The sequence below is a fragment of the Aphanomyces astaci genome (genome assembly GCF_000520075.1).
Source record: "Aphanomyces astaci strain APO3 unplaced genomic scaffold supercont1.84, whole genome shotgun sequence".
In the NCBI taxonomy this organism is placed as follows: Eukaryota; Oomycota; class Saprolegniomycetes; order Saprolegniales; family Verrucalvaceae; genus Aphanomyces; species Aphanomyces astaci.
The window spans coordinates 127,790-149,654 of NW_009798347.1; the positions used below are offsets into that span (position 1 = coordinate 127,790).

Genomic DNA, 21,865 nt, shown 5'->3' on the forward strand with positions numbered 1-21,865 from the left:
AGACCGAGCTACGTACTTCGAAGTACATACTGTAGCAATGATACATGCTATGATAGCATGGCGTACTTGATACGGGTGGACCTCCACATCAACATCGTGAGGCAAGACTGTACACTTATTTACTGTACTACTGTACTATTTTAATATTAATAGTACAGTTTTAAAATACATGTATTACTAGTATGTACTAGAAATATGTACTAACGTTACAGTACTATTAATAGTAGCTACTGTAGCATGCCATACCATAACGACTCGGACAAATATTTGCTGGATATGTGCTTCGGACACGCACTTAACCGAATTTACGCATTAAATGCGAATAGTTGAACCAGGCCTGGTCCGGGTAGCGGCACGGCCTGCGGCCTACCTGCCGCTTTTCCCGACAAGAGGAATCGATTGGACATTCGGTGAAGTGCACGATTGGGGCTCACTCCTCGCCAAGGCACCGCCTGCACAAAATTATACACACGACCTCCGCTACGCTGCGGTGTGCGCAATTTTGTGGGCGGATGCTCTGTCGTAGCTCGCTACTGTAAAGCTGATCGTTCTTATGCGGGTTAATACAATACACAAGTATGTCCGAGCATATTCCTTTCGGACACTTTCATTCGGACAAAGTATGTTCCCCTTAAGTCCAATACAAATGCCAAGTATGTCCGACTGAAATTGTCCGAACGGTGTCCGCAAAGTGATCATATTCACCCATACACAGTACTACCGTTTGTACATTACAAAAGCCACTCTACCGACTCACTCACTCGACTTGGGTCCATTCTGTAGCAGCACTTTTCACGCATTGTTCCTTTAACCAGGTAATAAGGAAACCTATACTAGTAACAATATACTAGGTACGTTACTGTCGTTTGAGTGTTGTGATGTACTCAACACGTACGAATACTCACTCTGTTGTCAAGACTTCATCTATTGCGCGGCGTCCGCGACCCCCCACGTCCCCGATTTGATTTGGCTCGATCCGTCGGGGTTTGTCACCGTTACCTCAATCTACCAGCCATCCATCCACCATCACATGAGCGTTCATTTACCAATACATATATCATACCGAGCCAGGTTTGTAGTTGAGCGAGACGGACTTTTGAGGGGCGTTCGTGAGCACTTCGCGCACTTCGATCTTGAGCTCGTCAAACGGGATGCTCTGGAGGACGAGCTCTACGTCCGACGTGATTTCCCCCCGCGCGTGCACGAGCTTGGCCGTCGTGAGCTTGTCCACTACACAGGTCGATGGTGGTTGGGATCATCGTCTCACTGTATCGCATACGACGACAAAATGATGGTGGCGCCCTCGTACAACCAGAGCAAGACGTACCCAACGCCCCAAACCCGCCGGCAAAGTCCAACACACACACAAACTTTTGGAACTTGTGCGTGTGAAAGCCGACGCCGACACTTTTGAATTTGTTGTCCATGAGACTCATGCGATCGCCGCGGGTGGGCACGCCGTCGTCCACGAGGAGCTGCAGCACTACGTTGCGTGGCCGACATAGCCCGAACGCGAGCAGTTCTACACACGATAAGCAAGATACCCAAGGAGAAGGAGGAGCATAACCTACCTCCAATAGATCCTTTCCACTCGCCATAGTGCTCGAGGCGACCGACCATTGTGCTGCCATCTACGTGTACGTATCAACATGGCTGAAGGTAGGGTAGGGGGGGTTGGTTACCACTGCCCGTGTGGCTCACAGCGCCGTTGTTGCCAAGGTCTAATGCATGGTCCACGGCAGCTTTGGACATGTTGGGTTCCAACACCAAGTAGTCCACTGGCTGATGCGCCTTTAAGAAGACCAGGCAGTCTTGCACCTACTCGAGAGAGACGCTATCGATGTTGAAGAAAAAGCATAACGTTACAGGCGTACCGCCGTCGGACCTTCTTCCGTTTGAAGGCGAATGCCTTCGGAAGGAATGGTCAAGATGTTGCCGGAGAATTGCGTTAACATGGCTTCCAGGTACGGAATGTATGATTGCGGATTCGTGCGGACAGCGTTCAACTCGGCGGCAACTGCAGCGGCAAATTCTTCTTCTGACAGAGTCTTACCACCATGTTCGTCACTAGGAGGAGCATCATCCTTTGCGGCGCTGGCAGCGACCTGTTCGTCTCGAATGGCGAGGCGTGCAGCAGCAAACAGCCGATCGATGCGGGCCGGGTCTTTCTTCATCGCCTAAGATGAGATTCCAAAGGGTGAGCTACGCTGACTTTCATGTGTGTGTGGCGGGACCTCCTTGAGGATCGACGTGAGTGAGGCATCATCCATCGTCCCGATGACATCGGAAGATACCGCGCTCCCCATCTACCGACGTTTTGTTGAAACCGAAAATCAAAAGGCAGTATCCGGATGATCGTGGCAACTTACCGAAAAAATGTTCTTCTCGTCGTATATTTTTATTACGAGGAGCGAACTTCAGTATATTTACCGTATACAGTACTATTAATAAGCAGGTACTACGCAGTACTACGTATCAATAGGACTACTAGTATTAATACTATTAATACGTAGTACTATACTTGAAGTAGTATTTGAATTCCTATTTGATCGAGATAATAATATTACTTCAAAATGTTATTATAGTATTGAGTTTATACTAGACTGTCCGTTTGGGCGAGACGAAGGCAAATAAATTTTCCTGTGAGCCGATTTCGATGCTGTTTTTTGCAATCTCTTCATGACCAACCACATATTCTGCATGCAGAATCTTGAAGGCCCAACTGAGAAACTCTGCTCTACGTTCGCAAGCAACGAATCATGAACACACATGTAATATTATAGTAATGTATGTGAATATTAGAATATTACTACGTATGTACTACGTAGTAGTTCGAAATTATACATAATACTACCTCACACACTGCACGTTAAACTCCTGAAATCAAATATACCTTTGGAGGGCAAAAGTTATGGGAGTGATAAATCTTGCATTCCGTATGATATTGCAAGGCACAGCTGGCAATGTTCCGACTGGGTCGTGTCAACTTTCTTCGCCCTTCCAACCTCCTCAGCACCATGTCCACGTCGTCGCGCTTGGGACCGCTCGTGACAGGTGATCAGGTGGAAGCGCTGGTTTCCTCGGGTCGTGATGTGCGCTTCGTTGATGCTTCGTGGTACAAAATCCCGTCGCAGGAGCTGTCGTGTGGTGATTGACCATGTCGGCCGCCATAGGTATTTGGACAAGGCACGCAACGGACGTGTGGAGTTCAACACGGTGCGTTTGCATCTCCTTGCTGCCACATCCCCGTGCTCATCTCTCGTAGGAACGGTTGCCTGGCGCGGCGTTCTTCGACATCGAAGCGATCAAGGACACGTCGTCTTCGTTGCCACACATGTTGCCCCCTGCTGCCGAGTTTTCTTCTGCCGTCCAAGCGTTGGGCATTTCAAACGACTCCACTGTCGTCGTGTATGGTGGCTTCAACTGCTTCAGGTAAACACCATGTCAAGCCTTCGCCCATGACAATCTCTGGCAGTCCAGCGCGATGCTGGTGGACGTTCAAGTACTTTGGCCACGACCAAGTGCACGTGCTCAACGGAGGCTTGACCCAGTGGAAGAAGGAAGGCCGCGCCGTGGACCAAGGACCTCCTGAGGCGCCGACTCCGAGCGCGTCGTACGTCGCCGTCCCTCGCCCGGCCCTAGTGCTGAACGCCCAACAAGTAAGTACACACGTTCTATGCTGCTCTCGTTGCAATGTCGACATTTCTATTTTCAGGTGCTGTCGCTCTTGGACACGAAGGATCAGATCATTGACGCCCGCGGCCCCAGCCGTTTCTACGCCAAGGAACCTGTACGCCATCCGTCGTATGTTCACTTTGGTCTGTGACGTGGCAGCGTATCTAGGAGCCTCGCCCTGGTATGCGCGGGGGCCACATGCCCGGGGCGTTGAACGTGCCATTTGGCAAAGTGCTCGCGGCCGACGACTTCTCGGTAGCCGTGGCATGCATCGATGGGGGTTTCTCACTCATGATAGGCGTGGCGCGACGTGGACGAGATTCGAGCCAACTTTGAAGCCAGTGGTAACTAACTACTCTGCTACATATAGCATGTATAGCTTGACGGCAACGTACTTGGGAGTGTTAGGCGTGCGCTTGGCTGGCACTACGCTGGTGGCTACAACGTAAGGATGAATGGGTGGTGGTGGTTGAGTGTTGTTTGTTTATGACTTGTGCTTCAAGGTGTGGATCGGGCGTGACAGCGTCCGTGCTCACATTGGGTCTTCACTTGCTGGACGTGCCGCTCGAACGGTAAGCTATCATGCCATTCGTGGATTGGAAATGCCAGTTGAGTAGGGTGCCAGTGTACGACGGGTCGTGGTCCGAGTGGGGTGCGCGGGCCGATCTGCCGATTGTGCACGACTAACTACGATTACTATCCAGGTTGCTGTTGAGGTCAACGACACCTTGCCTTGGATTGCACTAGCAAGTTTATCTCTAGCCCACGATTGTAACGATCTTCTGAATGGCATTTTTGTTTGCGACAGTGTTTGCCTTTTGGTTTGTACTGTGAATGATCAAGGATCATATAGAGTATTATCACTGACCGGTAGAAAACTATGAATACAGTGTCACATGTTGCCACGCTTCATGCTTTTGGTGGTTGACATATCGCAAACAAACAAGCGCGAGCACATGAAAGAGGACAATATGTAGCCGACAATCACGAGCATGTTGGTCGTCCATCGGTCTTGGTACTTTTGACGTCCACAGACGCACTTGCAGTGAGCATCGTGATGTTGAACGTGCGCAGAATATATCTAGATGTTCGTTAAGTCGTGGTACCCCAAGTCCGTCGGGCACTTGAACGCGATCGACGTGAGGGGGATCGCCATGGTGTAGCGGGGTTTAGATGACGTTGTACAGCCACTTGTACCCAGCGGCGGGGATCTGGGACCGACCCGGGAGGGTTGACCCCCCATAAACAAGTAGAACATCGACACTGGTTTGTGTACGTCACGAGCTGTGGCTGGCGCGTCCTCGCTGTTGTACGTGATTCGGCCATCCACGTGAACGCACTCTTCGTGAGGGGGAACCGATCGCTGAGGATCTTCATGTGCGACGACTTGCCGGACTGCGGCTCGCCTAGAACTAACGTCATCGCCCCCGGCTCGAAGTTGCCCGTGTGAGGGTGCAAAATTTGCTTCCGCACGGTCTCGTGCTTTTGGCAAAGTCCCAGCCAACGTTGTGCGAACGCCCTCCACAGAGCCGACACCTCCGACTTGGTGGACGTCACTGGCACATCGGCCGAGATCGCCAGCTCCTTGAACCGACCGCATCTCAAACTTTCTTTCCTCATCTCCAAGACCCAGGACGATTCGTCCGCCGTTGGACGAGAGGCTGACGTCGGGGTCCACGTTGCGAGGCAGTCATCAGAGTATTCAGACTAACTTTCCGCGACGAATTGAACATCTCAACAGTGCCACAACCAGCTTCCAATTGGTTGATGCATAAGGGACATTTCAATCGCGTGAATTTTATGTTCTTGGTCAAAATATATCAACGAAAATATCTTTTTCGACCAATGAGATCTTGTTTTTGGTCCTCGAAGGGTGCATGCTGCTTGATGGGTCGACAGCCGTGTATAAGGATGTAGAAATATGATCACTCATTTGCTTCTTGTTGCCCCCAGAAGCACATTCGACAATACAAGTATACTGGAAGGTGCCCACGACTTGGGTTACGTATATAACCAGAGACGGTGTTACTATCCATCAATTAGATCGCAGCTTCCATCACATTCTGCGATCCTTTTGGGGTGTCAACGATCTTGACACTGTACGCCATCACTGGCGTACTCAGGACGTCGTAGATCACACCGCCTTCAACGGGTGAGTTGGTGCCCGTGGTGGCGCCGAGGCCGGCGGCGGCAAGGCGACGTTGGCGCATCCTGAATAGCACGAAGGCAAGGACGCAGACGACGGCAGCGACGCCGACGAATATCCACAGGGCAATGATAAACATGTCCAAGTGTGACGATGAGGCCTTCATGTTCCTTGGTGCGTATGCTGAGTGATGAGATGAACCGCAGCTAATAAGCGTCTGGGGGTGCGTTGGACAACCGACCTGGTCGTTTCGAAGAAACCGTCGCAGGGGGCTGAATGTTGGTATGCCATTATTCCGACCTATACATCACCACGTCGTGAAAGACATGAAGTCTCGTCGTTCAAGGCGTGCTGGATGTCAACGTTTTGGGCTTTCAGCAGCGTTCCAACCATTGCCACACAGCGGCGTACTGGGCTAGATGGTACTAGTCAATTACTACGTAGTAATTCGGTACTAACATGAACAAATAACTACAGTTCAAGTAGTACCTAGTACATACCAGTACTGGTAGTACGTAGAGGAGTACAGTCCCACGTTCTACAATACAGTAGGTACTGTCATATGTACCGTCATTATGTTCGAGATGTTGAGATTGGGTTTCAAGATCTTGGGGTACGTACCCTTGCGTGGCTTTACTCAAACGTCCAAGTCATCGTCATGACGGTCGTGGGAAGTAAGTACTATCTAACGCAAAGTACTTCAACGTAGTTTGTCCAAACTGCAAACTGCACGTAGTAAGTACTAGTATATATGTACTGAGAGTCCTTATGGACCTTCAACTCCACTAGTATGTACCACAAACTGAGGTTTTAGAAGTGTAAAACTGGCGCCCGTTGAAAGCAAAGTGTCTCGACCGCCCACGGATTCACTTGTTGGCAATTGAATCGAGGAACCATGACCAAGGAGAGAGATACAGTAACGTTCACCTCGACTTGGATGGCAAAGCCTCGTACAATTCCCTCAGTAAAACAGTTCCACTTCTTGTTTTGAAATTAATACATCCGGATACACGTTTTCACCAGTAACCTAGGACTCTGTCCTACCCCCATCGAATGTACTCACATTCGATGCTAAATCTGCGGGGTTCACTGCATCGCTAGTGGTTCGCTATCACTATACTGTAACCAACCACTGAGATGCCCTTAACGTAAGAGGTGACGTGGACTGAGCATACAAACAATATTTCGGGTCAAAACAACAGTGAAACTGTTTTAATGACGGAATTATTCCAAAGGCTCAACCAAACGAAATGATTTGTGGCGTTTCTGACAAATGCAAGCAGGTCAATTTGGAACGACATTTTATGTGACAAATGTGCTTGGATGTGTAAAATGCCATTGCGTTATTTGAAGAACGTATCCGGATATCCCGTCAACATTCGAAAAACGATGTCAATTCACAAGCACCAGCAGCCACATCTGGTCTCTTTAGCCTGCTTGCGTCCGTCTACAAGCAAAATGAATCGATCGGGAAGACGACGGCAACTACTCGTCGTCCGTCGTCGAGATGTTGCTTGGCGTCTTGGTGTCGCCGATGGTGTCGAGTTTGTGTCACGAATCTACGATGGTTCTACATTTCGCAATAATATTACTATTATCAAGGCAGATTGGTCAACATCCGGATAAAGTTGCGACGAAGGATAAAACAGCCAAACCGTGCGAGAGAATAGACTCGAAATTTCGGCCGTGTTGTAGTCGAGGCATGTCATTTTCAATTCCGCCATGTCCGTGGCATACTATCCATCGTCCGATTTCTCAATGGATCACCAATTCCCAAGCAAACAACGGTTTGTGGCACTCAGCATGCAACGACCTACCCCCCCACTACAACGCCACGCCATGAACGTCATGCCCATGCACAAGAAACCAGTCGAGCTCGGTGGCGCCTGCAAGCAACGGTCTTGGCGCGGCACATGTCGGTACAAGTCGGGCCGGTGCTCGAACGAGCGCACGCTCAAATTCAACGGCGAAATCCACACCATGTGCGAAGAACACCGCATCCGACACAACAACAACCAACGGCGGTCAGACCTGAAGCGACGCATCAAAAAGTCGCCCGAGCTCACGAGCAGCACCAGCCTTCCCTACCTCAGCGGTGCTCCAGTGCAGCCCTCCTCAGGGTGCAGCAGTCAAAAGCGTCCGTCCCTGCAAAAGCAACTGTTTGCCGCGTTGGACCTGTCCTCTGGCGAGGCATTCCTAAAGCCAGAAGCCATGGACGCCATCAACAACCTCATGAGCGACGACGACCAACCCGACTACGAAATCCGACCCCCGTCCTGCACCATGGAGCTAACACCGCAAGAAGTCAAGATCCTGCACTCCATTTTGGACATGGACGACGAGTCCATGGGATGAGAAGCGGCGTCAAGTTGTCCACATATATACCCCGGTGTAACATCTGTATTGTACCCCGCCATCGACCACCGCCTTCCAACGACCCCGCCACCCATGTCATCGCCTGCCAAGGGTAGCTAGCACAGAAGGAAACTATAATTTGACATTGTATTTATTTTTCTCCGCGGCGCTACTACGTGGAATGATATGTTAGAAAGGCTTGGGTGTACGTACCGGTAGATCCCACAATGTATCTAGAGCCGAACAGCTGCATCGGGTGTGAGTTATATAGACTTCGTCCTATATACCAGTAAGAACGGTAGCTAACAGTTAACCAAGTTCAGCCGTGAAAATCAAATTTGTAGAAATTCATTCATTGGCTAAAACTTTTGATTTTTATTCCATACAAAATCGTGTGGTTTTTATTATTGATTGGGGAATTTTAGCCAATGACAAGACGACGACGGCATGGTGTTCACATTTGATCGAATCCTTTGCCGAGCGACCATGGAGTCGCGCATGCAAGAGCTCATGAGTTCGTACTATGACTTGTCCGACAAGGACGAGACGGTGAGCCAGAGTAAGAACATCAACGCCCCTGGCTTCCTCGTCGATGACTACGTCAAGGTACTATGCTGTAGATGCACCATGTTATCGGATGCGCGTAGGACATGTTGGAGAGCATGGGAATGGACGAACTCCTTCGACGGGACGACCAGATGATCAAGGAGATCAAGGAATTGGACACCAACATGCAGATGCTCGTGTACGAGAACTACAATAAGTTCATCAGCGCCACCGACACGATTCGCAAGATGAAGGTACAGTGCATACCTTCTGTCAGTTTTGTCCGTAGCCCTTCTACGACACAACTCCATTTCGACAGACCAACGTGGAAAGCATGGAGTCGGAAGTGAAGAAAGTCGTCGATAGCATGGGCAAAATCACCGTCCAAAGCGAAAACGTGAGCAATGCGTTGGCTCCGTTCCGGTCCAAGGTACGTACCCTCGTCGTCACCATCAACGTCATGCTCACCCAGGGCTGCATACAGGTGGAGAAACTCGTGGGGGTGCGCCGACTTCTCAAGCGCTTGGAGTTCATCTTCCAACTGCCCCAGCGTCTGAAGAGTGCGATGAAGGCGCAAGAGTACGACAAGGCGACCAAGTACTTTGTCGTGGCCAATCGCATCCTCAAGCGATACCAGCACATTGCGTCGTTCAAGGTATATATCTACCACGCCCCACCCTCACAATGCCTTTCGCCTATATATATATATATATTTGTATCATCCATATATATATATATATATATATATATATATTTGTATCATCCATATATATATATATATATTTGTATCATCCATATATATATATATATATATATTTGTATCATCCATATATATTTGTATCATATATTTCTAGACGATTCAATTGGAAGCCGAACATATTATGTTTGGGCTGCGTACGATTGTGCAAAAGAAATTTGACGACGACAGCACGACCGCCCCCCAAGTCCAAGAGTACGCGGCCTTACTTTTAGATCTGAATGTGTCCGTGCCAGAAGTCCGCCAGCGCTTTCTCAACTGGTACCAGCTCCATTTTGACCATTTCGTTGCCACGTTCCAAGTACGACCACCATCTAGTCTCTCTCTCTCTATATATATATATATATTGTTGTTTTACCCATAATAAATTTGGACTTTTATGATTCGCCAAATGTATCATCCATCGATTCTTTGTCTTGACTTTTGTATGTAGACATCGTTCAGTGTCACACTAATTTCAGTCACATACACGAATTGGGTGTTGCGTTCTGGGTTTTGATTGGTCGTATATCGATTGTCGTCTGCCTGCGATTTGGTTCTTGTGTTGATTCGATTGAGCACTCCAATTTCGAATAATCGACTTGCCAATAGTATGTCTCATTTTTTATATGCATCTGGTTTCGCATTTCGCATTCTAAATCTGGCGTTTTATACCATCGCGTAGGATGTAACCAAACAGATTTGCATTGTCAAGACGTATCTTTTTGACGACTTGTCGCATTTTTGCATCGTTTGGTCATTTCGCAAATTGAATAGTTTAAAAAAATTCGCAATTTCTTGCGTTATTTGTACGTTCTTGAAATATGTGCAGAATACACTCGTAGTACTTTACAACCTTGTTGTCGCGTGTAGGACACGCAGCCCTGCGACACGGTCAAGTACATTGACGCCATCAACAATGTACGAAAGAAAACGATCCTGCTGCCTTTTTTGTCGTGTAAACGTGTGGTTATGCAGGCGTTCTTGCCATCGTTTGCAACCAGTGCGACAGCGTTCCAAGCCGTGTTTGGTCGTGCAGACGTCGAGTCCACCGCTGCGTTTGGTGCGGTGGCGACCGTCTGGTTTGACGGGTATGCGTCCGTCTGTGGGGTTCAATTTCAGCGACAGTTGGCCCAGTTTGTAAGTATATATAACAATACTCCAAGTGCAAAGTCCACAATCGTTGTGCATTAGACATCTGGCGACAAGGTCGGGGGGTCGGGCGGGTACGGCATCCTCATGCTCATGCTCAAAGCCGTGATCGACGGCATCCACTCGCTCACGGCGCCGCTGCTCCCGACGAGGGACATCCTCGCGCGCACGTCGCAGCTGGTCGAAGCCTCGGTGGGTTGTTAAAGAGTCATTTGTCCTACATATGAATCAACACCAAACATATATCTATGATATATATATGTCTACTTTAATCAAATGCTAACACTGGTGATTGGGTGGTAGATTCGATTTCAAGTGGACGCGGCGTTTACACTGGTCAAGACCGAGTTTGTAGAGAAATTGATCACGTTCCACGACACTGTCCAAGGCAATCCCCGCAACATGCCCGAACTCGCCAAGAAATTGTGCACCGTATACGTCGACCGCATCGAGCAGAGCTTGCAGCGCATGCAGGTCATATATATATATGCACTCGTCGCATTATATATATATATATATATATATATATGCACTCGTCGCATTATATATATATATATATATATATTCACTCGTCGCATTATATATATATATTTACTCGTCGTATTACATATATTTTATATATATATTCACTCATCGTATTATATATATGAACTCGCCGCATTATATATATACAATATATATTTTTTCACTCGTCGCATAATATATATATATATATATATATATAATATATATATGTTCACTCGTCGCGTTATATATATATATAATGCATATATATATTCACTCGTCGCGTTATATATATCGCGTTATATATATATAATATATAGATATATTCACTCGTCGCGTTATATATATATATATATATATATTCACTCGTCGCATTCGAATAAGTGCATCAAATATTGCTGATGTAGCCGCTGATTTCAACTGCCGCCCACGTGTTGCCAGAGATGAGCCGGGCGCTGTCAGACCTCGTCCAAGTGAGTAATATATTTTTGATCCGTGGAACGTGGACTTGGCAGTAATGTGATGGATGTATGGTATGTAGAACCGGTTCAAGGCCTTTCTCGACTGGTTCACGTCCATGGTGCTGCGGTTGATCCACCCGCCATCCGTCGAGCCAACGTACGAACTAATATAATATTTCATATATGTGATGACGAGTGTAGGCCGGAGGACGTGGCGATGCCGACGGCGCTGGCCGTGACGCCGCCGTTTTTGCTACTGCTCGCGTGTGTGTGCCGCGAGTTTGGCGCGACGGTCGTACCCCGCTGCATCCAAGTGATGGTGGAATGTCTCCCGAATTTCAACCCGTTGGATCCGGTCTGATCACGTCATTTGTCTCATGGACGATAACGTCATCTCGCATGTGTGTCATGTGTCTACCAGGCGTCGAGTCTTCGATCCGCCGGCACGATCGTGGATGTACCGACGATCGACCAACTCGCAAAGGACACGGCCATGGCGTTCTTGCACCAGTTTGCGTTGCTTCACAGCGCCCGCCTCAACACGTTGCTTCGCACGGCCGTGCTGACGCCCAATTGGCTCGAGGTACGAACTCCATTTAGTGTGTGTAGTTGTTCATTTAGTGTGAGGATCGACCATCCTGTTTAAAGGCAAACGAACCACCACGGGCGGTGCGGCCTGAAATCGACGCTATAGTCGACGAGTGGGTGCGCGTGGTCAAGTCCACGGCTGAGGTAGAGTGTTGGTGAAAAAATATATTTAAAAAATATATATATTGAGGTTTTCATGTTTGGTCTAGGCATTTGGCGAGCCCGTGCCAGGCCCGAGCCGCATCAACAGCACCTCTGGCGTGCGGGACCTTCGGTGGTCCAAACAGCCGCGCTCGATGGGCAGCGGCAAGCAAGCCACCAACTCCGGACACATGTACATGGACGTAGCCCGGCTGTTTGCCAAGAAGGTCCACGTCTACCACGGCCCGGACTTGGCCATTTCCGTCGACAGTGTGCTCTCGTGCGTGTTCAAGATCGCGTGCAAAGCGTATGGCGAGTACGCTCGCATGGCCACGTTCGGCAGGTTTGGCGTCCAGCAGATGCAAGTGGACACGGAGTGGCTCAAGGTCACGGCGGCGACCTACTTGACGGCAGACTCGAGTGTGAACGAGGTCGAGAGCTTGCTCTGCGACGTGGTCACCAACAGCATGGAGCGAGCGGTCGAGTACACGCTGCTCGAAGAAAGGTACATGCGACAGAGTCATTTCAAGTCGACACTTATTGTTCCATGTGTAGCGTTTTGGTTGCGATCGTGAGCACCAAGAAAGGCACGTTGAAGATATAACCACAGGTCTCGGACTGGTACAAAGTCACTGGAAGACCAATGTCATGACTACAGCAGCAATAGTTACCAACTTTGCAATACTGTACATATATATATATTGCATACAACTGGACACCCTGAGCCAACGAGCTGTACTTATATGTATTTAAACAACTGCAATGTGCAGAGAAACATCTTTTGCTAGAAATCCCCCTTGATGTAGTATAACGTTACCGAATAGAGGCACAGTTTGGTCAAAACGTAATAGGGTGCGTGCGTGTGGTATAACATTTTAAAAATATTATTCTATTTTTTGGCAAAAAATGGGATATAAACCAAACATGCCATTTACCAAATGGAGCTGTAAAAGGTTGTCCATTTTGTAATATGGCGTTTTGGACCACTTCAACGAATAAATCCCATGTGGAAGTATTTGATTCGGGTTAAAACTCTTCAAGTAAGACACGTTTCAATTTTGATCAGATTTGTTGAATTCGGCTCCAAAATGGCGTTTCGGGCCTGAAAATTGTAATATTTCAGGTTACCAGACGGGCCCTAATACTATTAACATTGTTTCATCACTCACAGTCAGTCGTATCGAAAATAGGTCTAGGCAGTAGTCGAAACCATCACATTTTCCACTTTCACCCAATCAATTGCTACTACATACAGTACGTACTAGTAGTGCCATTAGATTGCGCGACGAGGTACAGAAATTGGTTCAAAAGGTCTAATATGGTGTTTTGAACGTCGTCGAGGAGTAATAAATCCCCACTTGGACTTGGGTAAGCAAGACATATTTTTCAATTCTTCTCAGATTTATCGAATTTGGTCCCAAAATCACGTTTTGGGCCAGGATATTATAATATTTCAGATTACCAGGCCTTTCGACAGCGCAAAAACCACTACCACAATTCCAAAAGTCCAGGTACTGTACAGTCTAGTGTTATCTTGGGTGTTATATGGGGATGCTACCTAGTTTCTTTTAAATTACCACGTGCCGTGGAGGGTGCCTTCGCGGTCGCGGAAGTTGACGCTGGCGGCCTTGAGGTCCTGGATGCCGACCATGGCTTCGCCCAAGTCAGTGGACAGTTCCTTGAGGATCTTGGCGTCGCGGAAGTGGGTCACGGCCTGCACCATGGCGCGCGCGCGCTTGGCGGGGTCGCCGCTCTTGAAGATACCCGACCCGACGAACACGCCGTCCATGCCCAGCTGCATCATGAGCGCCGCGTCGGCGGGGGTGGCCACGCCACCGGCCGCAAAGTTCACCACGGGCAACTTGCCCGTCGCCGCCACCTGCTTGACCAGGTCGTACGGCGCCTGCATCTCCTTGGCCGCCACGAACAGCTCGTCCTCGTCCATCGACTGCAGTCGGCGGATCTCGCGGTGCACGGCGCGAGCGTGGCGCACCGCCTCGACGACATTGCCCGTGCCGGCCTCGCCCTTCGTGCGCAGCATGGCCGCGCCTTCCGCGATGCGGCGGAGTGCTTCGCCCAGGTTGCGGCACCCGCACACGAACGGTACCTTGAACTTGTGCTTGTTGATGTGGTTCTCGTCGTCCGCCATGGTCAGCACCTCGCTCTCGTCGATGTAGTCGATCTCGAGCGCCTCCAGGATCTGCGCTTCCACAAAGTGCCCGATGCGCACCTTGGCCATCACGGGGATCGTCACGGCGCGCTTGATCGCTTCAATCATCTGGGGGTCGCTGCTGCGGGCCACGCCGCCGTCTGCGCGGATGTCGGCGGGGATGCGTTCCAGGGCCATCACGGCCACGGCGCCGGCTTCTTCGGCGATGCGCGCTTGTTCCACGTTGGTCACGTCCATGATCACGCCACCCTTGAGCATCTTGGCCAAGCCGGCCTTGACCAGGAACGTGCCTTCGGACGAAGTGGGAGCAGCAGCGGTCGTCGGAGCCATGACGAGAAAAGTTCAAAAATGAACCGTGGGGAAGTCACATCCTTGGCTTGTGTGGGCCGGGCCCAAGGTGGTTGACCAAGTAATTAATTCATAGAAAACGACTATTTGTTTGTTGTATTTTTATTACTTGTGTTTGGCTTGTTGAATGTATTGGAATGTTGTATTATTATTCAGCTTTCGTTTGTGCTCAATAGAAATATCTTGAAGGTGTTGACAGTGAAGCTAAAATGGACCAGGCCCAAGTTCACATCCTTTCGATGACATTTCATTTGGAAACTTGTGGGGCTCTGGAAGCCACGGATATTTTCTCTGGCCAAGCAAGAACAACACGATCGTATAAAGGCCGCCGGTGGAACGAAGCTTGGACTAACCTATCGATGCAACTTGTGAAGAGGTCATTTGGTCGTTCTGGAATTCGAGGTTGTTCATCGTATACTAACGTTAAGCTAATTGTTATCCATCCTTGTGTTGGAATTCCCAATTGTCTTCATAGTTTGCGACTTTGAAAGTGGCGAAAGGATCATATAACTATTATATTCGATCTCCAAAAGTTCACTTACACTAGCAAGCTGACATCACAGCGACAGCACTTCAAAGAAGCTCTGATATATGCAAAACTGCTCTATCTTGGTTGTGCAAACGAAGAAGGGCAAGTCACTTTAGGCACTTGGAGACCACTTAACTTACGACCGTTTGGACGTGGCCAGCATAAACCGAGCTCCATCGGCTTCATGGATTTCGATCCGAGGTCGATAAATGCTATCGGCATACGAATTGACTTCGTAAAGATCGACAGAGTGCGCTTCAACACTTGCGTCATCACACTATTCAGCAATCTCAATATAATTCATACATAGAACAAGATATACAAAAGAATTGACACAATGAATGGCTTCCACCCAAGGGAGCTTCCTTCCGGCGCTGTGATTGGTCAACCACCTTGGGCCCGGCCCACACAAGCCAAGGATGTGACTTCCCCACGGTTCATTTTTGAACTTTTCTCGTCATGGCTCCGACGACCGCTGCTGCTCCCACTTCGTCCGAAGGCACGTTCCTGGTCAAGGCCGGCTTGGCCAAGATGCTCAAGGGTGGCGTGATCATGGACGTGACCAACGTGGAACAAGCGCGCATCGCCGAAGAAGCCGGCGCCGTGGCCGTGATGGCCCTGGAACGCATCCCCGCCGACATCCGCGCAGACGGCGGCGTGGCCCGCAGCAGCGACCCCCAGATGATTGAAGCGATCAAGCGCGCCGTGACGATCCCCGTGATGGCCAAGGTGCGCATCGGGCACTTTGTGGAAGCGCAGATCCTGGAGGCGCTCGAGATCGACTACATCGACGAGAGCGAGGTGCTGACCATGGCGGACGACGAGAACCACATCAACAAGCACAAGTTCAAGGTACCGTTCGTGTGCGGGTGCCGCAACCTGGGCGAAGCACTCCGCCGCATCGCGGAAGGCGCGGCCATGCTGCGCACGAAGGGCGAGGCCGGCACGGGCAATGTCGTCGAGGCGGTGCGCCACGCTCGCGCCGTGCACCGCGAGATCCGCCGACTGCAGTCGATGGACGAGGACGAGCTGTTCGTGGCGGCCAAGGAGATGCAGGCGCCGTACGACCTGGTCAAGCAGGTGGCGGCGACGGGCAAGTTGCCCGTGGTGAACTTTGCGGCCGGTGGCGTGGCCACCCCCGCCGACGCGGCGCTCATGATGCAGCTGGGCATGGACGGCGTGTTCGTCGGGTCGGGTATCTTCAAGAGCGGCGACCCCGCCAAGCGCGCGCGCGCCATGGTGCAGGCCGTGACCCACTTCCGCGACGCCAAGATCCTCAAGGAACTGTCCACTGACTTGGGCGAAGCCATGGTCGGCATCCAGGACCTCAAGGCCGCCAGCGTCAACTTCCGCGACCGCGAAGGCACCCTCCACGGCACGTGGTAATTTAAAAGAAACTAGGTAGCATCCCCAATATAACACCCAAAATAACACTAGACTGTACATGTATGTGTAATCGTACTTCACTTAAGTGCTGTCGGTATAGCATGTTATAGTATGGCAAGCGCCTGCCTGGCCATATATTATTATGATAGTAGAAGCGCTCAACTTATTTGAATGAACGCCGCAATTGCGGATGCATGTCAGGGTGCGCGCAAGGAATGGCATCATCGTGGGGGCATCCAAGGTTCACCAGTTTAGACAATAGACAAGGGCAATGTTTCACAGTCAATTGGTTCACGACGCTACCAAGGGACAAATTCACACTACGTATTCATAGGAACGTGTCGACGGATGGACGCGGCAGGTGGAGACAAGAGAATCGCAGGCGGTTTGGCAACCAAGCCGTGGAGCTTCTACATCATCGAAAAACGGCGTCAACAACTGTCCTTTCGTGAGGTCAAGGTACACGGTCCTCGAACACAGTTGGGCCTCAGCATCCTTCCATGCATCACGCAAAATCGTACATACATATATAATGGCGCCCAAACGATGATTTGCCCAACCCCTCGACGGTGACTGCAAAGAGGGTCACCCATTCGGTCCAGTGCTCGGTAGTAATTGCCTCCATGGACGTCTTGAAGTTTGCGCCATCGATGCTTCTCAATTGATGAAATACAAGGCCTTCTGTGACACTGAATACGCAGGAGCCTTACACCCGCTTGGCCTTCTTCGGCACAGGCTTGTTGTTCCTTGTGCATCCGGGGTACAAGACGTCTGTCGTTTCTTGCATTCGATGGTCTGAGCTTTGGGGTCCATGTCCATTGCCGAACGGAGTTCGGTCCATCGATGCGGTAGCACTTCCACCACCACGTGGATGTCGCCCTCGTCCATCCCCAATTGAATCGTTGATTGCACAGTCGATGCAACGGCTTCATCTTGTTCGCCTCAATCAAGGAAGGTTTGATCGCGCCCACTCGTAACCTTCTTGCAGCCACGCCGCGTCCATCTGCGCTACGTACAGCGCCAGGTCTGGAGCAACCCCGTCGAATCGAATCTCGCCGCCGAATCGAATCACGAATGGACGCAATTGGCTAATCCAATTTTGAGTGGATTTGATTGGCTCTTGCAGAAAGAAAGAAAAGTATATTCAACCAATCAGAGCTCCAGCATGATTCAATATTGATTTTTAGACAAACTACGCGAATTTTAGAAGTTTATACAGTAGTTGTCGTTAACATTTGTTATAGTTGTACATATCAGAAGACCAAGTTCAGATGCACATGTGCAATCTGAACTTGGTCTTCTGATATGTACAACTATGCTGCAGTACTGTAGGCTGATGATCTATTAGTACTACGTACTACGTACATCGAAGTATGTGATAAATCCATGAACCCATGACTGTGGGTTGCATTGTCACAAGGCGCTGTGAAAAATGGCGACGGGCCTTGTATTCTCAAGCAAAAGCAACCTCCAGGAGTATACATATATACACCCTCACTCTTTACAACACGAGCGTTTCTGCGATACAGTTGCAGGTTTCTATAGCCAACTCTCTCCAAACTGTCGAGATCAAAGCCACCATGTGACACTGTGATTGAGAGGGTTAAGTCCCTTCTTACAACACCTTTTTGTTGAGCGCGCGCACAGTTTGATGGATGATTTGGTCGAGAAGGCCGATGACGGTAAACACCCCGCCGATGATGGCGCACGCGGACGTCAAAAAGTGATAGAACGGCACGCTCTTCTCCGAGATCTTGACGGACATGGGGCTCAAGTCGTATCGAAACATGACCGACGGCAGGTCCGTCTCTTCCTTGTACTCGTTGCTGTGCGCCGTGTACTTGTACACGTTGATCACGTCGCCGTTGCTTTGGACGTACGAGTTGGTCACGACCTTGATGTAGTGCACATATGTGTGCTCTGGCGCGTACGAGATGAACTCGCGCCCTTCCAGGCGGTGCGCGTACAGGTGCGCATGCGCATCTTTCGGCAGGCGGTTCATCTCGTCATACGTCACGGGTTCGCCGAACCAGAGCTCGCCCACGACATGGCTGGCGTTGACCGCGGCCATCGAGTAGCTCGGGTTTTGCAGGTGCACGTGGAAGTTGCCGGGTACGCGCTTTACCATGAGGTGGCCATAGAGCTGGCACCCCTCGGCCCCGGGCGCCTTGGCGATGATCTCGCCCTTGGACGCTGCTTCCTTCTTGTCCTCTTCGTGCAGAATCTTCTTGCGGTGCTCCGACAGGTCCTGCTCGCCGTCAAACAACGACTTGAACTTGTCCAGAAACCCCTCCAACGTGCGGTCGCCATGGTACATTTCGACAGGTGACAAGTCGCCGTCCTTGTAGAACATGATCGTCGGGTACGCGCGAATGTACTGCGACGCACAGAGCTCGCCGTACTGTTGGCAATCCACCGACGCCACGCGCATGCGCTGGCCGTAATGCAGGCTCGGCAGCGACTTGGCCGTGCGCACGAACACTGGCTCGAGACGCTGGCACCAGATGCACCACGGCGCGAAGAAGTCCACGGCGACGTAATGGTGTTGCTTCAAAAACGACTCAAACGTGTCGGGGGTGAGGATCGTCACCACCGCGTCCGATTCGGGGAGATCGCCGTACTCGGCGTCGTCGCCGAACTGCGGCTTGGGCTGCTGTTCCGCCGACATGCCCAGGATGCGGCGCTTGGAGTCGATGCGGATTTTGTAAATGTCGGTGGTCATGTTGTGCTTGCGCGTGCCGGTTTGGTCGCTCACGTCCAACGACGCAAACTCACAGCGTAAGTCCGGCACTGTGATGTTGAAGTTGATACGCAGCATCTCGTCCAGACCTTCGTCCATCACGATCTGGTAGTCGTGCGCCACCGTCAGGTACGCGTTGAACTCCAACACGAACAAAATAAACATGATCGCGCATCCGATGATGGACAAACTCACGCCAGGCAACGTGGACACGGTCAAGTCCTAGCATGGACATCCACATGAGCTTCATGCACCTAGGAAGATGTTCATGGCATCGTCATCCTACCTCTGGAATCTTCTTGTAGAAGTCCCACTTCTTCAGTACGTCCATAGCCCCCATGATGTTTGTCGTTCTTCACAAGAAGTGGGCGGTCCAAAACACTTGGGGATACGTGGCCGCCTCCTGATTGGTTGTTTTCTTTCCTTCGAAAGAGGGATAGTATTAAATGCCACAGGTTTGGCTGTTGCGCATGGGTTTTATCCGGACAAAGCTCCATACCAAGAAATTTATATCACTTTCTGGGTAAATATGCAAATTCCTCAATTTGTTGTAAAAAATACTATTACCAGTATACTTTTTCTACTCAAATTATTTTTGCCCTATTTCTATTTTTTTACCAATATTTTGAAGTGATACTATTTGTTTTCGAGCTGCCGACACTTGACTCTCTCTCTCCCACTGTGTTTCAATACTTTTCCCAATTGCACGTTTTGACGACAGCGAGGTCGCAAAGTGTGAAGAAGTCGAGTTCTCACGTGCATAGCTAGCTACCTCCCTCCCAAGAGATCCATCCACGTGCATACAGTCATGAGCCGACCGGCATCCATGCGTGACCGCCACGGCAGCGCGGCGAGTGTCCGTGAATCTTACGCATTCCGCCTTTCAAACGCCGACTTTACGGGTTACATATACCGATTGAGCAAGAAGTGGAAGAGGCGTTTTGTGGTATTGGAAGGGCGGGAGTTGTCGTACTACGGCAATGAAACGGAGGCCATGGAGCCGTCGACGCCGGCGAAGGGCCGCATCGTCGTGTGTGCAGCGTACCACTGGGGCGAGGTCAACTGTGGGTTGATAATGGTGTCGGCGTCGGGCGACATGTGGAAGTGCTACACGGAGATGACGAACGCGTCCGAGAAGCTGCTCGTTCCATTAACCCAGATCTCAGAGGACTGCCGCGCGTTGGCGATGAACATGCCCACGACCATGACGACGGGCGACATGACAAGCGACGAGTTGATGGGCATCCGCCAAACATGCAACCCCAAAGCCGTGGACGACTTCAAGTACAAGCAAAATTGCGTGCCCTTCCGAGCCCATCAAGACGTGATGAAGGGATGGGTCGAGAAGCGCGGCAGTCGGTTCCGCAGTTGGAAACGGCGGTTCTTTGTCCTTCGCGACAACATCCTGGCGTACTACGACATCAACTTGGAAGGCCAGCCGCAAAAGGGCGGCGACGTCGTGCTATCCATCGAGAACAGCACGGTCAAGCCCAACGGCCTCGAGTTCAAAATGTCCAGCGGGCGCACGCTGGTCGGGTTCACAGAGGAAGCAAACGACCACGCGCGATGGCTGTCACGTCAATTTCAGCATCCATAGCCGACTCTCTCTTGATGTATATAGTACGCACACAACGTGTCGTCGGGATAGCACCGAGTCCTTAAGGGACGATCAGTTGAATAATGTCATTTCCTTGCCTTACAAACCTTTCCAGTCGTTCGTCATGGGTCGCTCAAACGAGAGACTGAGCATAGAACCAACTTCTTGGTGAATATGCATCTTGCATATCGGTTCGGATTGTGGTCCTGCCTCAGGTCACTTGGTAGAAATGTACTGCAATACTGATAGTGCAGCAGGTCAGCACCGAGAGAGGAACTCCCGGAAGCGCACGCCGTCCGCGTCGTGGTGGTCCACCTGGCCTCGCGATGGATGCACCGCTTTAGGGACACGTGTGGCAATTTCATAACATTTAACAAAGACCCCTATATATTACATGTTGACATAGTTTGAACTCATACACGATGTATGGCCTGTGTATGCATTGGGACCACAACCTTGTTGCTCGTAGCTGAGCATGTCGAAGCTTGTCATAAGGGTTCAGTGTACTATGCCTGACATATGCCCCACCACCAACCTGGCCCGGCACGCCATGGTCAAACGACCCATCCGTGTAATCGACCATGAAGATAACGCAACATTGTACTAACTCAACCCAAGATCAATGTGTACACTACAGACTCTGTCGGTGTCAGACGGCTGCACTGTCCTGCGCAGACGCAGCGTGCCTTCGTAGGCACTCCCTTTCGGTCGGCATGTTTGGATTTCCAAAATCAACGCAGTTGAATTGGATACATACGTTTAGTTATAACGTTAGCCAATCACACCTTAGC

General features: G+C 50.3%; 10 protein-coding genes across 19 annotated transcripts; 5 read left to right on the plus strand and 5 right to left on the minus strand.

The window, feature by feature from the left end:
- Positions 1-717: 717 nt before the first annotated feature.
- H257_16340 (hypothetical protein) lies at positions 718-2,327 on the minus strand. 9 transcript variants are annotated; one of them, XM_009844735.1, is made up of 8 exons: positions 2,235-2,322; positions 1,875-2,177; positions 1,683-1,818; positions 1,572-1,631; positions 1,328-1,522; positions 1,064-1,230; positions 906-1,005; positions 718-833 (listed from the first exon to the last, which is right to left on the minus strand). In XM_009844735.1, exons 1-7 carry the CDS (start codon positions 2,304-2,306, stop codon positions 925-927), a joined length of 1,014 nt encoding a protein of 337 aa, XP_009843037.1. In that variant the 5' UTR covers positions 2,307-2,322; the 3' UTR covers positions 718-833; positions 906-924. The 9 variants fall into 9 exon arrangements, with proteins under 9 accessions (XP_009843037.1, XP_009843036.1, XP_009843030.1 ...); XM_009844734.1 differs by having other exon boundaries at positions 718-1,005; positions 2,235-2,327; XM_009844728.1 differs by having other exon boundaries at positions 718-1,005; positions 1,064-1,522.
- Positions 2,328-2,944: 617 nt separating this feature from the next.
- On the plus strand, positions 2,945-4,482 carry H257_16341. Of its 2 annotated transcripts, XM_009844736.1 has the most exons (10): positions 2,945-3,115; positions 3,174-3,216; positions 3,266-3,432; positions 3,476-3,659; positions 3,716-3,790; positions 3,844-3,930; positions 3,974-4,019; positions 4,084-4,120; positions 4,179-4,247; positions 4,293-4,482. In XM_009844736.1, the coding sequence occupies exons 1-10, from the start codon at positions 2,964-2,966 to the stop codon at positions 4,360-4,362; spliced, it is 930 nt and encodes a 309-aa protein (XP_009843038.1). In that variant the 5' UTR covers positions 2,945-2,963; the 3' UTR covers positions 4,363-4,482. The 2 variants fall into 2 exon arrangements, with proteins under 2 accessions (XP_009843038.1, XP_009843039.1); XM_009844737.1 differs by having other exon boundaries at positions 4,179-4,482.
- Positions 4,483-4,756: 274 nt separating this feature from the next.
- H257_16342 (hypothetical protein) lies at positions 4,757-5,295 on the minus strand (the record flags this gene model as incomplete). The annotated part of the gene is made up of 2 exons (XM_009844738.1): positions 4,757-4,886; positions 4,952-5,295. The coding sequence occupies 2 exons, from the start codon at positions 5,293-5,295 to the stop codon at positions 4,757-4,759; spliced, it is 474 nt and encodes a 157-aa protein (XP_009843040.1).
- Positions 5,296-5,484: 189 nt separating this feature from the next.
- On the minus strand, positions 5,485-6,217 carry H257_16343 (hypothetical protein). The gene is made up of 2 exons (XM_009844739.1): positions 6,185-6,217; positions 5,485-6,121 (listed from the first exon to the last, which is right to left on the minus strand). The coding sequence occupies exon 2, from the start codon at positions 5,985-5,987 to the stop codon at positions 5,715-5,717; it is 273 nt and encodes a 90-aa protein (XP_009843041.1). The 5' UTR covers positions 5,988-6,121; positions 6,185-6,217; the 3' UTR covers positions 5,485-5,714.
- A 1,281-nt stretch (positions 6,218-7,498) lies between these two features.
- H257_16344 (hypothetical protein) lies at positions 7,499-8,356 on the plus strand. The gene has a single exon (XM_009844740.1). The coding sequence runs from the start codon at positions 7,544-7,546 to the stop codon at positions 8,174-8,176; it is 633 nt and encodes a 210-aa protein (XP_009843042.1). The 5' UTR covers positions 7,499-7,543; the 3' UTR covers positions 8,177-8,356.
- Positions 8,357-8,634: 278 nt separating this feature from the next.
- H257_16345 (hypothetical protein) lies at positions 8,635-13,020 on the plus strand. Its single transcript, XM_009844741.1, has 16 exons — positions 8,635-8,782; positions 8,824-8,976; positions 9,042-9,152; positions 9,207-9,377; positions 9,577-9,780; positions 10,332-10,379; positions 10,437-10,598; positions 10,653-10,802; positions 10,914-11,084; positions 11,522-11,587; positions 11,656-11,732; positions 11,777-11,930; positions 11,997-12,158; positions 12,224-12,307; positions 12,373-12,809; positions 12,860-13,020. The coding sequence occupies exons 1-16, from the start codon at positions 8,663-8,665 to the stop codon at positions 12,906-12,908; spliced, it is 2,319 nt and encodes a 772-aa protein (XP_009843043.1). The 5' UTR covers positions 8,635-8,662; the 3' UTR covers positions 12,909-13,020.
- An 857-nt stretch (positions 13,021-13,877) lies between these two features.
- Positions 13,878-14,804, minus strand: H257_16346 (pyridoxal biosynthesis lyase pdxS; the record flags this gene model as incomplete). Its single annotated transcript, XM_009844742.1, has 1 exon — positions 13,878-14,804. One exon carries the CDS (start codon positions 14,802-14,804, stop codon positions 13,878-13,880), a length of 927 nt encoding a protein of 308 aa, XP_009843044.1.
- Positions 14,805-15,701: 897 nt separating this feature from the next.
- On the plus strand, positions 15,702-16,807 carry H257_16347 (pyridoxal biosynthesis lyase pdxS). Its single transcript, XM_009844743.1, has one exon. The coding sequence runs from the start codon at positions 15,811-15,813 to the stop codon at positions 16,735-16,737; it is 927 nt and encodes a 308-aa protein (XP_009843045.1). The 5' UTR covers positions 15,702-15,810; the 3' UTR covers positions 16,738-16,807.
- Positions 16,808-18,171: 1,364 nt separating this feature from the next.
- On the minus strand, positions 18,172-19,895 carry H257_16348 (hypothetical protein). Its single transcript, XM_009844744.1, has 2 exons — positions 19,764-19,895; positions 18,172-19,699 (listed from the first exon to the last, which is right to left on the minus strand). The coding sequence occupies exons 1-2, from the start codon at positions 19,815-19,817 to the stop codon at positions 18,353-18,355; spliced, it is 1,401 nt and encodes a 466-aa protein (XP_009843046.1). The 5' UTR covers positions 19,818-19,895; the 3' UTR covers positions 18,172-18,352.
- A 266-nt stretch (positions 19,896-20,161) lies between these two features.
- On the plus strand, positions 20,162-21,180 carry H257_16349 (hypothetical protein). Its single transcript, XM_009844745.1, has one exon. It carries the CDS (start codon positions 20,286-20,288, stop codon positions 21,072-21,074), a length of 789 nt encoding a protein of 262 aa, XP_009843047.1. The 5' UTR covers positions 20,162-20,285; the 3' UTR covers positions 21,075-21,180.
- The last annotated feature ends 685 nt before the right edge of the window (positions 21,181-21,865 follow it).